The sequence below is a fragment of the Nesoenas mayeri genome (assembly GCF_963082525.1).
Source record: "Nesoenas mayeri genome assembly, chromosome: 1".
Lineage (NCBI taxonomy): Eukaryota > Metazoa > Chordata > Aves > Columbiformes > Columbidae > Nesoenas > Nesoenas mayeri.
Window position 1 is genome coordinate 109,366,856 of NC_137541.1, and position 20,651 is coordinate 109,387,506.

Sequence of the window (20,651 nt, forward strand, 5' to 3'; positions counted from 1 at the left end):
CTGCATGGAAACAATTCTGGTTTTCTTAATATTTGATGTTTAGATTTAACATAAGCAAATTATTTCTTAATTTGACCATACTCATTAAAAAAAAAAAAAAAAAATCCCCCTTAGTTTGCCACTATTTTGCAATCTTACATTTTTACTGCTTTGACAGAACAGTAAAAGTACCCCTTTGTTTCTTTTTATTTACTATTTAGAAGAAAGACCTAATTTGCTGATAAGTGGCTGTCATGAATAAACAGCTGTCAATTCTTAAAACAGAAGGCACCTAGGAAAGACTGCCTTTGCCACATTACACTGACAGGTAATTTTACAACAGGAAAAATCCTTAAGTCTAATAAAAATAGTATCTCCTGCCCCTTACACAATACAGAACTGTAACATCCATAGCATCCTTTAAAACTCAAGAGTGGTAGGTTTTTACAGCTCAGTTCAATACTCACTTTCATACCACTATCAGTTTTCTTACAAATAAAGAACAGCAGAAGTGAACATTTTGCCCAACTAACAGCTATTAAATTTTAAAAAAACTTATGAAATAAAGAAACAGGAAGGTATTACTTTATGTCCCACAACAGGTAAAGCTGGAAAACCAAAACTATGAGAACAGGGCAAGCATAAATGATCCTTCTGAAACAGTTTTCTGATGTTTCTGAAAGTTTCTGAATTATTTTTTTAAGTTTCTTCCAGTCTCCAACAATTTGCTGCTCAGAGATTTCCTGAGCCAGAGGTGATTTTTATGTGTACAATTCCCAAGGAATTTCCCTCCTATGAACTTGTTGCCCCTCCCCTAGCATCCACAAAACCCAGTGCCAAGAAGCTCCAGTGCTGGGCACACTCAGTGCAAAGAACCTCTTCCCTTTGTTTGTCTGAACACAGTTAACTACACCAGGTGCATACCGCAATGGTAAGGGATGTGCTTCTGGGCACACTATCTTACAGAAGAGTCTATTTAATAATGAAAATTAAAAGAAAAAAACCCAAATGACCATCTAAATTTCCAAGTCAAAACTAAATCCAAAACATAAACTGTTCTAAATACAAGGAGCTAGCATATTTGTCACCACATCTGACAATTACCGTTGTACTTTGGTTTTAAACAAGTCAGTATGATGCACTGTGTTTTCTCTATATTTGAAGGTGATCAAGGTCATCAGCAAAAAGTACACCGTTACAAGGATGAATGTGTCAAATCTCCAAAAGCCCACAATTCAAACATTACAGGTAGGCAGTTATCTTCTTTTTCAGTATCAAGAGTGTTTATTTTCATGTACTTCAACAAATTAGTTCTGAAAGTCAGAGGAGCCTGAAAGATAGCGTGATCAGCTGTGCAAGCCATACAAACCTACCATGACCAAAAAATAACCACAAAAAAACAAAGGGCTTTTTTTGTCTGCAACGTTACTAAGGTCACAGCTATCAACATAAAATGAGTAACAAAACAACTATCCATAAGCCATTTCTTGTTCCTGCTTAAAAATACTCCCTTAAAATAGTTTATATCACTCTAAACACTTAACAGCGAAAACCTAAAAATATTATTATGGGAGTTATATGATCAAATGAATTATGACTTGCACTAAATAAGAAACTGGTCATTCACACTGCTGGACTGAAGTAGCATCACAAAGTACAGTAGCCCAGATAGTTCACTCTGCCAGAGTTAACCAATGTTTCAACACTGTACACACGTCCCAAGAGCTGGGACCCAAACACACCTCCACAGTTTGCCTGAGTTCACAGAATGATAGAATGTCCTGAGTTGGAAGGGACCCACAAGCATCACTGAGTCCAACTCCTGTCCCTGCACAGGACAACCCCACAGTTCACACCATGTGTCTGAGGGCGTTGTCCAGTCTCTTCTGGAACACTGTCAGGCTTGGGGCCGTGACACCTCCCTGGGGAGCCTGTTCCAGTGCTGCACCACCCTCTAGGGGAAGAACCTTTTCCTCATGTCCAACCTAAACCTCCCCTGGCACATCTTCCTGACATTCCCTTGGGTTCTGTCACTGGTCACCAGAGAGAAGAGATCAGCGCCTGCCCCTCCTCTTCCTCTTGTGAAGAAGCTGTAGCCACCATGAGGTCTTCCCTCAGTCTCCTCTTCTCTAGGCTGAACAAACCAAGTGACTTCAGCCACTCCTCATACGGCTTCCCCTCCAAACCCTTCACCAACTTAGTAGCTTCTGTAACTTCTGGACACTCTCCAGTAGCTTCACATCCTTTTTATCCTGAGGTGCCTGAAACTGCACACAGTGCTCCAGGTGAGGCTGCATCAGTGCAGAGCAGAGCGGGAAAATCACCTCCCTCGCCCATCTGGCATTGAAAAATGCAATTCTAGATAGACTGCAAGCTGCAAGTTACAGGGTCAACAGGAGCATAGCCAAGAAATTCTGATAACTACCCAATGCATCTTCTCATGAACACAACACTAGAGTCATAGAATTGCTTTGGTTTGACAAGACCTTTAAGATCATAGAGTCTCACTGTTAATCCAGCACTGCCAAGTCCACCTCTAAACCATGTCCCTAAGAACCTCATGCATTAGCTTTGTGTTTTGTACCTCTCTCATGGAACAGCTGAAGAAGCAGGTGGTGGGTGCTGCAGTTGCCACCACTACTCTTGCGAGCAGCAGTTCCAACCAGGAAAAGTGAAAAGGTACAATCATAATACAAACAGTTCATTCAGTTGTTCAGAGCATTCATTCCAACATTCATACAAAGAGTTCCTTTCAAAGAGGGACAAGTTTTTCCATTCAGTCATCTGGAATTCTAATTTCTGGAAGATAACAATTTCCAGCTTGTTTGTGTTAAATTACAAGAAGCTACAATGCCACCTCTGTTCAATGCAACACTAAGCAAGTTTGTACATGAAAATTTAAACAAGTTCAAAAGTCAGACTGAGTGGTTCTCAAGCATGACTCTGAAATAGTTCTGAAGTGACCTTGGGCCACAGACACCCATGCTAGGCACTACTGGGGTAGCCTCAGCAGCCCCTAAGGCCTAACTGCACGTGAACAAGTTCCCACATTTTAATTTCACATAGGACCATAACCATATAATATTGACTGTACTGCATGTGACAGGTCAAGACTATCAAGCAGAATTGTGGTTACTGAGTTGATCTACACTGCATGCTGAGAAGCTAAACTGAGAATCTGCTGGCTTTTCTACATTTATATTGTTAACAAAGTAGTCCAAGTGCAACTTCATAAGCATTTAATTCTATAGGAGACATGGACCAAGTGACTACAACTCCTTTTCAGTCCACAGTTTCTGTAATGTGTCATGCTCTCAGTTGTGCCACTAAAACTGTTTATGGCTTATGGACTGAACCAGGCAAAGGCCAAGGTACAAGTTGAGAAGACTTAGAAATAATTTAGTTTCTTATCAAGGAAATAAACTTATGCATTAGGAAGCTTTTAATTCTTTGAAGAAGGTAAGCATAACATACACCAGTTTAGGAAATTTGAGAAGTTTCAATAACAAGGAACAAAAATTAATTCTAATGGTAAAGAGACTAATTTAAGAAACTTCATAATGGATTTTTTTTTTTCCAGATGGAAGTGAAGCGACAGTAAATATAAAATATTTTAGAACATTGTGATTACCTAGAAAGCAATACAGTTCAAAAACACTAATGTTTCACCAGAACAAAATAAACTTTAGTATTAAATTCCATTCCCTTGCCACACATACAGTCAGACCATTTGTTCAAAGTTATACAAATTAAAGTAATAGTAGCAACGAGGAAACAAATCCCTTACAAATTTGTGATTTATTAAAATAATTACTAAAGCAGGAAAAAAAAGTAGTCTGTACATTTCTTCCATCTCCAGTTAGATGAAGTGTCTGAAAACGATCACAAATGATCAACTCTGTTGCTATAACTTCACTTGACAACTCATACACTTTAATTTAAGAAAAAAGTCTTCTTCCAGACAGATGGATCAAGCGTTGTACCTCAACTGCAAATATATTTTGCTTTGACCGTTTCCAGCTTTTCAATGGTAAGTCTTTAATAAAGGTGGGAAGGATTTAAAAGCACACTCAAAACCTTTTCATTTTTTTAAAGTGTGGTCAAATCCAAAAGTTTACCAAATGAAGGGAACTATACCACTGTAAGTGAAAAAGCAATGATGAGGTACTCAAATGTGGAAAAAAAAATAAAAATAACACGAAGAATAAATTATTACAAATTTATTTTCCAGAATATTTCCTATACTATTCTATTAACTCGGCAAGTGGGCTTTGCACTGCCAGCATCACTTTCTAGGCTTACAGAAATTTTCTGAAAGGCCTATTAAACAGTTCCAAATAATTACAAGAGAGGAAAGTGCTTTGAATTTCTGATTAAAGCATAAAAATTATGGATAGTAAGACCTGATATGATTAAAACTTTGCTTCTTTAAGAATAGAAAAAGTGCAAGAGATTAGAGGAACCAAAACAGTATCTAGGATACTACGCTCTTCACAGAAGCTTCTAAATTCTTCTAAACTCTTATGTCTAGTGTCCTCACCAAGTCACCAAAGCTAAATCAATCAAGTTTCAGGCTCATGGTCTCCTATCAGATTTCTTGTTACAGTCAAACTAAGAACTGTGAATTAATCAAAGGGCAATCATGCACTTCAAAGTTTTCATAAAATAAACAAGATATTGTGAAGCTGTTAGTAGCAAATCCATAGTTAAGGCTGAACTGAGCTTCTTTAAAAACAATAACATCAGTTTGAACACCATTCAATTACTTTCCACTTCCCTGTCAGAAGGCAACTAGAATTTCAATTCAGTTTCCAACATAAATCTCTATGATTCTTAAATTTTAATGATTTTTTTTTTCTTGCCACTGGCATAATTTCCACTCCCTGAGAATGAATCAACAGAGCTATCTGTATTTAGAATATCTGAATCCTGAAAGCACTAGAGAAAAGATTCCATCAAAGATCAGGGTATCACCATGCTGGCAGAGTTCAAATACAGGCTGTTTGACTCTCCCAAAGTCAATGACCTTTCTGTTTACAAAGATCATAAGTTCTTGAGAATACAGTATTTTCATCCTGACATGTCAGTGTCATTCTTAAGTCACCAATAACTGGATGGCAAATTTACCAGAGCCTGAAACATGAAGTATTTCTGACACACTAAAATATGTGCACTGTGAGTGGTCAAAGGCTGGATTTGAAAAAGAATGTAGTGGAGAACTGAGGATCTGCCAGTATGATTAAGTGTGGACAGAAAGACATGTGACCTGACATCAGCAGTGGCTCTAAGCAATTGTCTGGGCTCTTCAGTTCTTTCTTTCAGAGGAAACCCACTTAAGCAACTGTAAGCTAACATGCTTCTTATGTGCCTGAAACAACAAACACATAAACAGAAAAGGTATCCAATAAGCAGCAGAATTCTTACCCCATTCCAGAAAGTGCACACTGTCTTTCTCAAAACTCCATCCAGCAAAAAGCAGAAAACTGCAATAACAATGCTTATCTCGAAGTGTAGTTCCTATGATTTCTCTATAGAATCTCTCTTTTTTTAGCTTTCTTTCAAATGCTGTTTTCATTTGCTATCAAGATATTTCAAGCTTCCTTAGTATTGTAAGTAAACACACAATCTGCACTTACTAAGCATGTTTATATTAATTTATAGTTAACTTGCGGTTAGAGATTCAGGAACAAAATTTTGTTCCTCAAATTGAAGCTGCTACTGCAGACATTAGAAAAAAGTCACTAAATGAAACAGAATATCTGACCGTTCTTCAGCCTAGGCTTGATGTTCTTTGACAAAATCACTATCATTTTGTTAAGTGCCAAGCACACTGCCAGGGCTTTTAAAAATGGATTACCAGTTAATCTGAAGGTAGGTGGTGATAATTAAAGTAAAAGACACTTCCCCAAAGACAGGTATCATCACTGACCTTTGCAACAGAAACCGCTTGCTGAGGGTAATACATGGAGGCACCAATACCCATGAGACCTGTGGGATATACTAACTTCTTTATTTTTGAGCCTGTTCCATAAAAACAATACAAACAAAAAAACACAAAAAATGATTAGAGTACATGCTAACCAAAATAGTGGAATGGCCCTACCCTATTATTTATAATCAAAACAACTTTATTAAATACAGTTCAGCATATTTTCTGTTCCGTTGTACTAGTTTCTTAATAAATGTGATGACTCTGATCAATAATTATTCTTAACCTTTTTAAGAGATTACTTCTATTAACATCTTTCCAAAGTGAAAATTACCTTACAACTATATTGCAGTAATAATGAATAATACTGAATAATGAAGTAAAAGCCACAGTTAAGAGACACTTAAGAGAATTATACCAACTGATGCTCTGTTCTAAACCAAAAGGAAAAACTGGGGCAAAGAAAGGTTAGGATAGCATTCTTTTGATACATCAAACAGAACAAGAGATGCTCCAATACCAATTTCATAAGTTACCTTGACTCACAAACACTGATTCCTCCACAATGGCTCTTATGAATATTTTTTCTTGATTCACGTTAGTGATTTGCAAAGCATTTGAAAGTACTTTTAAACTAAAGTACTTACAATTACGCTGTACACCTGTTGCTCAGTCCCCAAGTAAATTTTGAACATTTTAATCAATTTGAACTCTCTATTCAATTATGTAAGTCTAAAATCATTTAACTGCCTGAAAAGTTCATCATCTTATCACAGCTGGCCACAGGTCATGTAACCTGGCTGGCCAGTGACAAAATGCATCACTGAATCAGTTCCAGGGCATGCTGCAGATTATTCAGGCAGAAAGGAACAAAGAAGGGAGCAGGTAAAGGAGAAAAAGCAAGCAGTACACAAGAAAAAAAAAAAATAAGGCCATAGAACAGACATACAGGAGTCAGGATGCACTAGTTCTGTTCCTTACCGAATAGGCTGTTCTATATGCAAAGCCACATGCGCTTCTAATAAAGAAATAACGAATTTTGAAGAGCAAATGTATACTAGAAGTGCCTAGTGTTTCCACTAACATATGCTCATGATGAGATGAGAAACTTAGCAGTAAACAAAAGACATTCATAAAGTGATGTTGCTAGTCTTTTGTGAAGAGGGAACTTGCTACTAATTCACTGTAAGAAAGCACAGGAAAGGCAAGTTTATTGCATATTTACAACCAGAAAAATTACACTTTTGTTATAATTTCTGGGAATGGGGAAGTCTTCCTTAGCAGTAGCTTATCAGCATGGCTACAATATCACTTTAGGAATAAATGTAATAGTTGAAGATATTAATGCCTTACAATAGGCTTCTAACTGCTGGAGATACCAATTAGAGGGAAGTTTAGGAATACTCCTATATTCATATTCCAGTACTACTCAACAAGGTTAGAACAAATTCACCTTCAATGGCATTTTAAACCAAGCTGAATGACTGCACAATATTCACACACACTCTAAATACAGTACTTTCTACTTAGTGAGCAGCTATATCTTCAAGTATTACAGTTAGACCTGCAAGATTTTATCTGTACCTTCCAAGAGGGCAATTTTTTTCCAGTGAGACCAATGAGGGAAGGGACAAAAAAAGAAGCAGCTTTGTCCTAACTTTCTGTATCATCAAAATTAAGAGGCACTTCCTCCTACAGTTTGAATACTTTCTGGAAATAACAGTATTGCAAACTATAACAGGACAAAAGTTTTAAAATTATGGCTCCCATCTTAAAAGATTCACAAATCAGACATTTGTATTATGAGGTATTTTTATTTTTCTTCAACTTATGACCCTCTACTCTTTTAGATCCAGCCTCAAGACTGCAATCCCCTGCCCCTCCCCCAGTTTTGCTACAGTAGTAAAGGCTGCAATCTGATCTCATTTATAATCACATAACTTCAGAAGCAGGAATTTGAAGAGAACAAACTTCAAACAGGTGAAGCTGGAGACCTTGATTTTAATTAAAAAAAAAAAAAGGCTAGGAAAAAAAAAAGTACCACTTTTACCATCTTCACTGGAAAATATTTTGAGGAGTGCATACATTCATAGAATGCTTTCCAGTTCTACATAGTCAAGCACACACTTGGAGTTTGTTCAAGATATACAGGCCTCACAGAGGCATGTTTTCATCCAAAGCAAGTCCTCCCTAGTATTTATATTCTAGAACTTCATGGTTCTCTTACCTACAAGTTTTCTTGTGTTATTTATTTTTACTGTATTAAGAATAGCTCAATACAAACATAAAATACTTTTTCAAAATTTACACCTCTTAAAAATATATATTTATTTATATGAAAGTATAAACCTATTAGTTTCTTCAACTAGTGTGATGAAATTAACTGTATCACATTTCTGTAGCCCATAACATGCATGTATTTATAGTACATCCAGAGTTCACAAGCACTTTCGCTGAATATCACCATCTGCAGCAGCTCTGTATCTAGACACACAGTACTCTTAGAGAACTTGAATATACACCTAATTGTACATGTATAATAGTTCAGGAACCTCTGTATTTTCCCATAGTTTATTCCTCTGTAGTTTTCCACAGTGACATATGAGATCAAGAACTTAAGTAATTTAAAAAATTTTTAAGCTAAAAAACCTACTTTTGCTATAATAAGATAGAATTGGAAATGATCAAAGACTAGATTCCAGTAACAAATAGAGTATCCATAAACAATAACTGATGGTTATTACACATCTTTTACCTGAAGTTTCTTTATAATTGGAGGAACATTGTAGAAACATGCTCGTACAGATCTCATGTGTCACAATTAAAAATTACTATTAAATAAATAAATAATTTAGCCCAAACCATAACATAAGCAGTTCAAAAGGTTCCCACTTACCTCTCGCAAGAAACAACCCAAGAATTCCAGCAAAACCTATCACACCAAGCCTTGGATAAAATCCAGCAGGGGGGTTTTGGAGAAGTTCAAAGCCCTCTGAAAAGAAGTCAGAACAAAGTGCTTTAATGTCATGTGAAAATGTTTTTCTGATAAGGAATCATCAATACATGCTGGATATTGTTACAAAACAAAGAGTTATCAAAACACATTTAACTATCATGCACATTTTAGATCTGCTGGCATAAAATTCAAAGCCTTTGAGATCTTCTCTAGTGACACATGAATGAAACTGAACATCGTATTGTATTTACCAGTTTTCACAGAAGCTTTTGCCTTTGCTCCTGGGCCATCTGTTTTGTTTTGCTCTTTTGCATCTTGATTATAGCTTTTCCAAATTAGTGATAAAAACATTTTCAAAATGGATTATTATATTTACACATTAAGAAGAATTAGTTTCAATAAAACACTGTACAAAAAACAAATCACAGAACAAAGGAAAGACACAGCACAAGCAAAGCTCACTAAAAGATGGGAGTCTGATGGGGGAATGAAAAAAATATGAAAACCTTCCATACAAAGGAGTTCAAAAGACTGAGACTTCGGTTTAAGGAAAGGAGGTGGAGTATCTGAAATGAGCTCTAGATAGCATTCATGCTCAGTCCTGATGAGATTAAGTATGAAAGGATGCTTCCATAACAAAAATAAATAAAAATTATTTTGGATTACTTAAAATTCTTGGGAGATCCAAGGAAGTAAACCAAAATGAAAAGGCTTAACATTACAAACAAAAGGCCTAACACTTGCGACAAGTAGTGAACATCGCAGGAAGCTTCAATTACTAGGCTGGGTCAAGCAAATACTACTAGCTGGGAATAATTTGTGAGGGGTTTTTTTTATTATTATTCTTTTCCTGCATAACTGTTGTTTTTAGAGACAAGGGTTGACAAAAACACGGGTCTCAGATTTTAATTGTTTAGGTATGTAGCGCCGTAATGACCTACAAAGGATATTTAAACAGATATACAGTGCAAATGAAGTAGTCTTAACTGCATTAGAAACTACATATATCATGACGCTTAATGGAATTCTCTTTTAACAGAAGACATCATACAGTCCTGCATTTTAAACTGCTAGTTAAGAAAACTAAACTGATTTACCTCTACCATGCTCAACAGCTTTTTCTAATTTGGGCATAGCTTTGGCATAAAGATCCTAAAAAAAAAAAAGAAAACAACAGTAAATAGATACTAAGTAAGTGAAATATTAACTACAGAATGTAACTGACCTGACAAAGAAAGAAGAAGAAAAAAAAGAAGTGTTGGGTGCCTAAAATAACTCCATCTTATTCCCACCTCCACCCTTCACTTACAGGGCTATGTTTGCTCAACATTACGTTAAGCATACATACATACAGGTTTTTCTCAAAGGAGTCTTTGGACACAGATGAAATACAATACCTCAAAACACAGAGGTCAACTTCAATATTTCACTGAGTTTCTGATCAGGTAGCTGAAACTCAGGATTATCTCAGGTTTCTCAGTGCACATTGGTATCACAAAAACACTTGAGCTAATGCAAAGGAAGGAAGTACAACACTGTAATAAACTCCTTCCCAGCACTTCACAGGGGTACAATGACTCATTCTGCAAGATGATAAATTGCACTTTCCAACAGACCATCTCAAGCTAACAAAACTGCATTTTTGAAGTGACGTGGAAAATGAGATGTCCATACAACGTCCAAAATCAAAGAGCACCGCATCAACCCCACAAACTAGTTCTAGATTTTTTTTTCCTCAGGCTGAAAATATGCAGGAAGTGAAAAAAATCACATTGCCTTTTATCACAGTACAAAAAAAAAAATCTCAACAAGAGCAACCCTGTTAATTGTTACTATGCCAATAATCCTTCAGAGAGATAGTGTAACACTTTCTATCAATTAGGGAACAAGTTCATAAACATCTATGTCCAAAGCTAAAGCAGAGAATGGTCTTGCAGTACCACTTGAGCTGTATCCATGCAGAAGTGAAAGCATTTGTTTGGGATACTGCATGGGGGACAATATCTCTAGAACTTTCATTTCCTCACTGGCAAGAATGACTTAAAAAAAACAAAACAAAACAAAACCTGTTGTGGAAAACAAAAAAAAAGTGTTAGCATGTGACACAGAACATAACTCTAAATGGACGTTGGTCTTCTTAAAAGCCAGTTAAAAAGGAACATGTTTTAAAAACCCCAGAGACTAAGACTGATCTGTCACAGCTCCCACATAACTGGCTTACTTCTACATCTGTGTTTTGGACTGACTTCTCACTACAGTTAAGCAAGCAAATGGATATACAAACATAAAAAATTTTATTCTCATTATCCTGAGTTATGCTTTTAAAGACAACTGAGACACATCTAAAATGTTATTTTCTTTAACATAGGAGGGGATGGGAGTGGTGTAAAATCAAAACTATCTCTGACTACAGTTAAGCAAGCAAGCTGACCACAAACCCATAAAGTTTACATGCTCACTTCATAAAATGAGTCAGTAAACCACTGCCAGGAAATGGCTTGTTGTACGTGAACAGAAGAGCACATCTTATGTAAGTGATCACCAAGCAGACAGAAAATAAAGCAAATGGGAAGACAATGGGCCAGTGAGACATAAAGCACTGTTCAAGGCTTGCCTGCACTCAGTCCAACTGGGCAACTAACCTTGTCTCAAATTCCATTCCCAAGTTACAGTTACCACAGGCAACCAAACTGAACCCATGCCTTTAGGAGGTCAGAGTTCTAATGAGACTGTGGAATAACTCACTTCTCCTTCAAAACTGAAGTCAGTGCTCCTGCTGGTGGCACTTTAGAAACACATCACTAGACTGAGTAACCCTGAGTATTTCTAAAAAAATGTTTTGGTGCTGTTAAAGGTTAGTACCACACCACAGAACTTCTAGGCAGAAAGGACACCCTGATGTGAACAGCTTGGCTTAAGAAAAGGATTCACACCAGCCAGAGTGCAGAGCAGAGAATCACTTGAAGTTGCCAAGAGGCACCCAGGTTACAAGGATGCCCTTGCTTCATAAGAAAGCCTCAACATTTGCTGGGTCAGGAAAGAACAAAAAAGCTCTGAAATCTAATATCAATAATTTAGGCCTTGATTACAAAGATCTTGGTTTTCCTCTATCCTCCAAAGACTATTTTTGTATTCAATGACTGTTTAGTGGAAACATGCTATCTAACAAAATACATAAGAAAGTTTGGGGTAAGGTCTGGGACCTAGGGACTTAGTAGGTTTGCCACTACTAGTGACGTGGGATTTTCTGTCTTCCAGAGAGCCACACACCTTCCCTCAACACTCCAGTTCAGCAAATACTGATTTATTTCCTGCAAAGTTGTGTTTTGTCACAGTTGCAGTGAGGCCAAATCAGTATTGTGGCTCCAAAACACACCGCTTGCTAATTTAAGGCCTTCTCCTTGAGCACAGAAAACACAAATTTAATTACTGTCTTCATCAGTCACAGGACAGTATGAAATCCAGATATCCCTAGATATCTTTAAGTTTATTTAGGATAACAATTCTAAGCTTTAGTTAATTTTCTTTTAATTCTTCCGGCAGGATACAAAATGTGAAAAAGCAGGGGTTTAGTTCAGCAAATTAGTAGAAAGAAACAACTGGTTTTGTGTGAGGAGGGGTTAAATACTATGACCCAAACTGTGGAAAAATTGAAGTAAAGCAGCATTTTGGAAAAATGCTTGTACAGCTATTGACTTTTACTTTGCCGCTATCTATGAATTCTGACTCTAAAAAAACACCCCAGCTCAACCCTTCCCACTGAACCACTACCAGATGTGATATAAAATCATTATACCTGACAACAGGCTGTATATGGCTCCAAAACATGCCGTAAATGTGAAACTCCCTCTTCCAATTGGGTTTGTGGATTCTCCACATATTTAGTCTCACGAGCTGGAGAGGAGTAGAGTGACAGCTGTGAATATTAGCAAACACGAGGTTAAAAACAAAGGTGTAATTGTGTTAAGTAGGTCTTCAGGGCATGAACAGTCTAAACAGAGAACATCTAACACAGTGCTTACTACATAAACAATGCATAATAAAAATTCAGGCACAGTTGTGAGACAATTATGAGCAAAGTTTAATTATATACTATGATGACGATGACTTCTAATTGCTGTGCAATTCATCCATAGCTGCTATATGATCCAAGTCACAGGTTATAAATTAATATTAAACTAGTTTAATAAAAACACAAAACATAATTGTGAAAAAATGTTTCTGGTCTTAATCAGCACTTCTGGTTCCCAGTTCACACGCTAAACGTACTACAACTCCGAAATCACATTCAACCATTTTCTATATTTGCACAAGCCATCATTAAAGAGTCTAAGTAGCTTCTAACAAAGGTATCATCTGATACAAATTTGTCTGTTTGTTACTGAGCAAGAAAACCATATGACATCCCAGTGTTACCGTCATTGACCACATCAGCAACTGACAGCATTAATAGCACCATGGGGCTGAGCAAAAAGGAACTGTAACATCCAGCTGAAGAGCAATGGGCATCTCCACATAACAAATACTAAGCTACCATATTTAGGGTTTAGCATCACGACATATTTATTACAATTACATAAACATATTTAAAATTGTATTCCTTTCGAAAAAGAAGAAAAAGAAAAGGGAAAAAACACACCAAAACAAACAGAAAACCCGAAGTCTATACTGTTGAAGCTGAACAGCAAAGTTTAGATCAAAACAAAACCTGTTTTATATACTACACTGGTATTTTGTATAGAGAGCTTATATTTTATACCACATTTATCCTACATTTTGTAGTCTATTATAAACTGATGTTTACATGTATTGTTGCATTGAAGTGTAGCTAGCCTTCTTTTCATAAGTTGGAAAACAACTGTATGTCTACCACAACAAAAAAGCTGCTAACCATAAAAAATAAAAGACATTGAATTTGCCAATTCAATAAGTCATGCAGCTGGATTTCCCATAATACTTGGAAAGACAAGCATTTTAAGTCTCATTTCCCTAGGAAGTCCAGTCATCTCTGGCAATCACAGTCACAATCAGTTTAACTCTGACCCTGTTAGACAACCTAACAGCCATGTCTGGCACAAGGACAGAAGTCTCGGAGATAGGGAAATTCCCATACGTCTTCTGAAACTGGACAGCTGACAGAGATCCTAACAAACATACCCTGTGAACGCTAAGGAAGGCAGCCAAAACCCCACAGCTTGTACATTCTGCTTGGCTGAAGCTGGTGGGCAAGCCAATTATTCAGCACAAATGTAACTTGAACCTGCTGCCTGTTTGCTGCCCCATGTCAGCAGTGCTGTGGGGCATGCGATAGCCCATGCTACTGCAACTTCACTGGGGTGAAGCCAGGAGACCACATCAGCTATTGATCCTCTCCTGTTATGTACATGAACTGCCCCTGCAGACACATCCTAAAGACCTAAGTATGCAGAAAAATAAGTTTCATTGTGTTTCACTGCTCGTGTAACAAAACTTCAGTTTGGCTTGATGTACTTAAAATTTTTAAAGATCTACAAACTCTCATGGATTTAAGTCTTTATTTAAACTACAACTTTTTTTTTAAACGTTAGAGACTGCAAAAAGCCTTTGCAACAATGCTGGTGTGTCAACAGTTTGACAGGATGTTTTAAAGCTCTACTTGTGATATAACATCTTAGAGAAACAATACAGTAACTGTTTTTTATTATCACTACTTATTGTATTCATTGCTGCTTAGGTCTGAATGCTGTAAAGAAAAAAACACTGATAAAATTCTGTAGGCTACTACATCTGATTCAAATCATTGCTAGCCAAGAATTTTACCTGTAAAAAAGATAATTTTTTTAGAAAGAAAAACTTTTAAAAATACAAAGTGCTACCTGGTTAAAAAGCAAAGAAAACATTCCACAAGAAAATCCACAAACATGAACAGGTAATTTCTGAATGAAGAGCAGAAGGCTTTAATGTAGGAAAGAGATCTTGCACACAAGCAAGTCTGATGCTATCAAGCAGAGGGCATCAAATGCAACCTTCAGGTAAAAGAAGCCAAACCATATCAACATCTCTGTTACTGAAAATAGAGAAATAAGTTTAAAGGAAAGAATATAAAGAGTGAAGAGATGTAGGTAAATGCTTTCAGGCATCAAAATATGTCTTTCAGAATTCTGCAGATATTTCTGTATAGATAGAAGAGCCCTACAGGTCTAACCATACTTACCTCCTCAATTTTCAGCAACTCCTTTTTGGGAGTTTCCTTCTCTGAAGAGGAAGCATAAACCTGGAGAGAGAGCAAGCTCAGGCTAACAGGGGTGGCCCCCAGCCGAATTACCTGGAAACATTACAAGAAGACATGAAAATCATTATGTTCAAACAAAATGGCAACACGTTTGAACGCACCCACGTAGACAGTGATTATGCCCCCATATAAGTGTTATATTATGATGCTTAGAAGTTAGGAGAAAAGGCAGTTGGTGGTATACAATCTAATGCTCTCAGGTATTCAAGTGATAACACCTAAATTATTTAGATGCTATCTGGAAAAGCCTGAGGCTAAAGGAGACAGTAGATACAAATGCTAATCTCATTAAGTCTTCATCTCACAAAAAGATCCGTTTTCTCTCCCTTGAAACACAATTTTCAGTAATTTTTTCAGTATAGATATTAACAACATTATACTCATATTTTAAACAACTTTGTGAATGTTGGGAACACCTCCATTTTTCCATAGTTAGTACCAAAAAGTTCAGCACTTTATTTCTAGTTATCGTCTGCATCTAGATTGCGGGGGGGGGGGGGGGGGGGGGGGGGGGAAGAGACCTATTTTTCTGTGAGAAACATGAATTATAGCACATTGTCACTGATACTTGACTGTTTCTGAATACTTCAGATTCAATCCAGTCACACAACACAACCAACATGAGTAAGGTGAATATAATTCTTCCTGTATTCAGGATCTTTACTACATTGCATTTTTTACCAGGAGAGACTGCTTTAACTTAGAAGAGAAAAAACAAGAATGCACAAAAAGCATTTTCCAACAAATGCACATCCTTATCGACAGCAATGCTTAACTCAAGAAATGGCAGTTCCAATGGGAAACCTTCCAATGCCTCACGTTCACATTACTGCTTGGGTAAACACACACACAGTTACAACAGCCTGCGGTTTGTTGCCTCAGGTGACAGTGTGAGTGGATCTAACAGCCTGCGGCCACCAAACTGGAGAGGTCTGGCTCTGCCCACCGCATCCATTCTCGAAGTCCTGCTGCTCACCTTGCCCTAGCTTTGGTGGCCGGACGCTTCCCCTGCGAGGCAATTCACCTCGCCAATTTGGCAAAAGATTAATCCTGAAAAAGAAGTGGAGAGCTTTGTGCGGGGTTAGTAAGTCGAACCCATCTGTGAAAACAGACTGACAAGCACCAGAGGAACCATGTGGTCAGGGAACAGGGAATGAAAAAGGAGAAGGCGACAAGTCCTCTTCCTTTTCCGAAGTCACAAGGGAACATGACATTGACCTAGCTGCTTGTGACACTGAAGCCTTGATCAAACCAATATATCCTTCAGGCTGTTATGATGATAACTGACCTAGCCATGGGACAGTTACTCTGAAACTTTGCTTCTGCCCATTGCAGAACTATTAGAAAAGAGCTTTAAAATTATCCAGACTATAAGTTTATTGCAAACAGATCAGTATTTGCAAATTAAATTTCTTCCACCGCTCTGCAGATGGAGCACTTATTAAATGTAACCAAGAGACTCTTCAAACTCAAAATTAGATTATATAGCTGTCAAACTTGCTGAAAAAGTTCATTTACATGTAGAGAAACAGCACACAAGAACTAGGTCATGGGATTGCTTTTCAGAAAGACATGAGGAATCTGGTAGGTCAAAAGGTATGGAAAAACTTAGCTTAAAATTGAAGTTTTCCCTTATTTGTATTTATGGACTCATTATTACAGCACTATAATGGAACACCACAACAACCAGATCAGTTCTGTTTCACAGCCAAGGAAAGACATGAACAATATTTAATAATGCTTGCTTAAACAAAGAATTTTCACATACTGTCATGAGCCAAGATAAAAATATGAACGACACTGACCATTAACAACTGTAGAACATATTTCCTCATTCTTTCCTTTTTTCACTGCAAAACTGCTCTGCGACTGAAAAGGCAAAAATCTGAATGGATTTTCATTCTGAAAAATATGCTCTCAGTAAAATATTACTTCCTGTGATTTTTTGAATTTTTAAGAATGAAACACACAGCTAGAAAAGACATCAAGACATTATCTACTCCATTCACTTTCCTCAAAGCAGTCTAAAATGTATTCAAACCACAACAACCAGTTACCTGGACAATCATATTCAGTGCAAATATTTCATATGAGCCTAAATTTCAAATAAGTCTAAAACTACAAATAGCTTTTGTAGATCAACTACTAAACTAATGGAACACACTATACTCCAGAGAGGTAGGTAGCAGGGATGGCTTTTGAAATAAGCCTTGAAAAACACAACTTCAGAGAGGGTCACTCAGAGACAAGTGTCTAAAACTTAATTCCTGAATACAGCAAAAGTTTGTTACATGAATACACATGCATAGTTTCCACATCTTCTATTTATCATTTCTGCAAGTGTCCCTTGAATTTAAAAAACAAAACAAAACAAGACAAAACACAAAACACAACCGCAACATAAAAACCAATACTTTAATTCAGTATAATTCATTATTGCTAACTTCTGTTTAGGAAAAATAAAACCAGTCTGCTGTGTTGAATAACAGGCGTGTTTTGTGCTGCTGCTCAACATCATTTATATTGTTTGAAAATTATCTAAATGTTACCAGCAGAAAGAGTAAATGCAAGTGCTTTAAATATTTAAGATTTGAAAGGCTGAGGGAGCTGGGTCTCTCTAGTTTGGAGGAGACTGAGCGGTGACCTTATTAATGTTTATAAATATATAAAGGGTGAGTGCCATGAGGATGGAGCCAGGCTCTTCTCGGTGGCAACCAATGATAAGACAAGGGGTAATGTGATCAAGCTGGAACACAAGAGGTTCCACTTAAATTTGAGAAAAAACTTCTTCTCAGTAAGGGTGACCGAGCACTGGAACAGGCTGCCCAGGGGGGTTGTGGAGTCTCCTTCTCTGGAGACATTCAAAATCCACCAGGACATGTTCCTGTGCGACCTCACCTAGGTATTCCTGCTCCAGCAGAGGGATTGGACTAGATGATCTTTTGAGGTCCCTTCCAAACCCAAACATACTGTGATACTGTGATAAAGATGCACACTATATTATCAAAATCTTGAAATGCAGACATTTTCTAAAAGCTTCATATTTACAGTTTAAATAAGATGAAATTAAACATGAAAAGGGCAAGAAGAATCTCCTGAATCTTAAATGCGCTGTTCAAGCTATACTGCAATGGTCTTCTACATCAGATAAGTTTATGAGACAGATACAATTGGTACTAAAGTACCATATATACACCCCGACAATAAGAGGTTTATTTGTTAACACGAAAGATTAACCATTCTACTTTTTGTTTCCAAAATTCACTTTAGGACCTCATTTCTTAATTCCATATTAACCAGGTATTACAAACCAATTGGTTTAGTAAAACACTTTGATGGAGCTGTGCATTCAATCTGCTTGTCTTAACAGCTATTCAGCTGATACAAAAAGGTAGAGCTGACATTCTCTCTAGGCAATGCTCTGCATTTACTTGAAATAAAAAAAGATCCTAAGTTTATTCCTTTATCTAGCTGAAGAATTCAAATTTATCTGCAGACACCAGATCACTCACGAGCAAATTCTATCTGAAAGGTGGAGGGCAAAAGACTACTACATTTCATCTTCCATTGTCTTGCTTTACTGTCTTTCTCAAAGTTCTTGATTCTTAACTAAAAAAATGCCTCTGGGAAGAATAAATCCCATATTAGTTCTCAATACAAACATGGGAAAAAAAGAGCTAAAGATTAACTAGAACTTTTGTCTTTTTTCCTCTTGTCTGTGGTTTCTCAATTCACTTGCTACTGTTATTAACAACGTGTCAAAATGGGAAAAGGAAGAACAAAAATCCTTAGGGGCTTTGGTGACAACTGATATTTGCCCTAATGTACAAAGCTGCTTAATTTTCCTCTTCTTTTTCCATTCTTCCTCCTACCTCTTAACCTCAACTAAAACAAAACACACACAAACAACCAAAATCAAACTCTTGAGCACTCCTGTTTCCTGAAGCACAGACATCAAGAAGCCACCTTCCTCTTTTGCTCTTACAGGCAAAACCAAGGTTGGCCCAAAACACTGGGATATGGCTAACCTCAATGGCTGTATAAAAACTCTAATACTATGCATAGCATCTAAACCCTCAGGTTCCTCTAATGGGCAATTCAGTAACATTTACATAATTCTCAAAAATTCTGACAATAAATCCTTATGTAAGAATTTCAGCAATTGCCCCAACTTTAAAATACAAAAAAAACCCATGGAAGTTGTGGCAAGAGGAAAGCAAGCATAGGCTGCTCAGCATATTGATATATTATCAATATTTGGCAAACAAAAAAGGTATAAAAAAGAAATAATTTCAAGAACTGAGTACCACCAGTTTTTAAAAAACTCCAGCTTCATGAGTAATCACGACAACAATTTGATAAAAACATACAACTGGCTTTTAGCCTGAAGGGATCTGGAACTCTTATCAGAGGCAAAGACCTTTGAGACAACTATGGGCTTTAGGCCCAGATCATGCACATTCTCCCCTTTTCACAGACAACCTACATGCAATAAAGGGCGACTTGTGAGACCAGGACTTTCACAACTGTATGAATCCAAACTCCTCAATTACACTAACTCACAACTCCATGCTGTTGTATCCAAGAAGTGATTTTAAATAAGGAACGTAGTGTGCATGTGTTTTCTTTTTGTGCAACACGGACTGGGCACTCAATTTTGAAATATGAAAGAGAGAGATGATGCAGCTGCAACAAGAGCAGAAGTAACAGCTTGTGAGAGTTACAGACAACGTGCTCCGGGCAGAGCTGTCCCAGACAGCACAGATTTTTAGCAGTTTTATCTCCAAAGGGGAAAAAAAAAATCATTGGCTGGCAACAATGCCAGGGTCTTCGCTAACGCGTCTACTCAACGAGTAAACAGAACCCCCTTTAAAATGAGAAGCGGGAGAACCGCGGCCCCTCCCGGCGCAGAGCTCCCGCCCGCAAGGCGCCTCGGCGCGGGGCCCTCCGGTCGCGCTCCCGGGCCGCCCCCTGCCGGCCTCGCCCCGCCGCCGCGCCGGACAAGGACACCCCCAGGGCCGCGGCCCGGCGGCACCGCGCCCGAGCCGCCGCGTCCGCGAGAACCGCCGCGTCCCGTTGCAAGGCCCCGGGGTGGGGCGGAGGCGAGGCCTGAAGGGAGGGAGGGACCACCGCCTGCCTCCGCCCGCTCCCCCAGGGTGGGCACGGGCGGCGCGGAGCCCTGTCAAGGGAGCGGGGCTGCGGCGGGACGGGCGGGGGACAGCGACGTGCACGGCGTGGGGAGCAGCGGTTTCCTCACCTTCAACATGGCGGCGCCGAGCGGGCGGTGGACACCGGCCGCGTCGCTAACCTGTGACGTCAAGAGGAACAGCCCGATAAGGAGGCGGTGCCGCGTGCAATCCTTACCCCCGCGGCCCCGCCCACCGGCGCCGCCGTAACCTGGCAACGCCGAGAGGGCGGGGCCAGAGGGGAGGCCCCGCCCATCACTCTCCTACCGCCGCGGCGGCAGCAGCGAAGGCTGAAGGGAGCGAGGAGTGTCCCTTTCCTTTGTAACCTCA

At 38.3% G+C, this 20,651-nt stretch overlaps 1 protein-coding gene across 6 annotated transcripts in view; it reads right to left on the minus strand.

The window, feature by feature from the left end:
* Positions 1 to 20,442, minus strand: part of APOO (apolipoprotein O) — a 32,998-nt gene extending 12,556 nt beyond the window's left edge. For 4 of the 6 annotated variants that reach the window (XR_013923119.1, XR_013923120.1, XM_080357463.1 and 1 more), the window contains exons 1-6: positions 16,941 to 17,006; positions 15,058 to 15,168; positions 12,661 to 12,780; positions 9,962 to 10,016; positions 8,805 to 8,900; positions 5,909 to 6,000 (exon numbers count right to left, since the gene is read on the minus strand). Coding sequence is in view for 4 of the 6 variants with exons in the window: in XM_080357463.1 (XP_080213589.1) it covers positions 5,909 to 6,000; positions 8,805 to 8,900; positions 9,962 to 10,016; positions 12,661 to 12,780; positions 15,058 to 15,168; positions 16,941 to 16,970 (504 nt within the window). In the remaining 2 variants the exon portion in view is untranslated. Of the gene's footprint in view, positions 1 to 5,241; positions 5,348 to 5,908; positions 6,001 to 8,804; positions 8,901 to 9,961; positions 10,017 to 12,660; positions 12,781 to 15,057; positions 15,169 to 16,940; positions 17,007 to 20,392 lie in introns of those variants that run through there. The other 2 variants (XM_080357464.1, XM_080357462.1) reach the window with 2 other exon arrangements.
* Between the last annotated feature and the right edge of the window lie 209 nt (positions 20,443 to 20,651).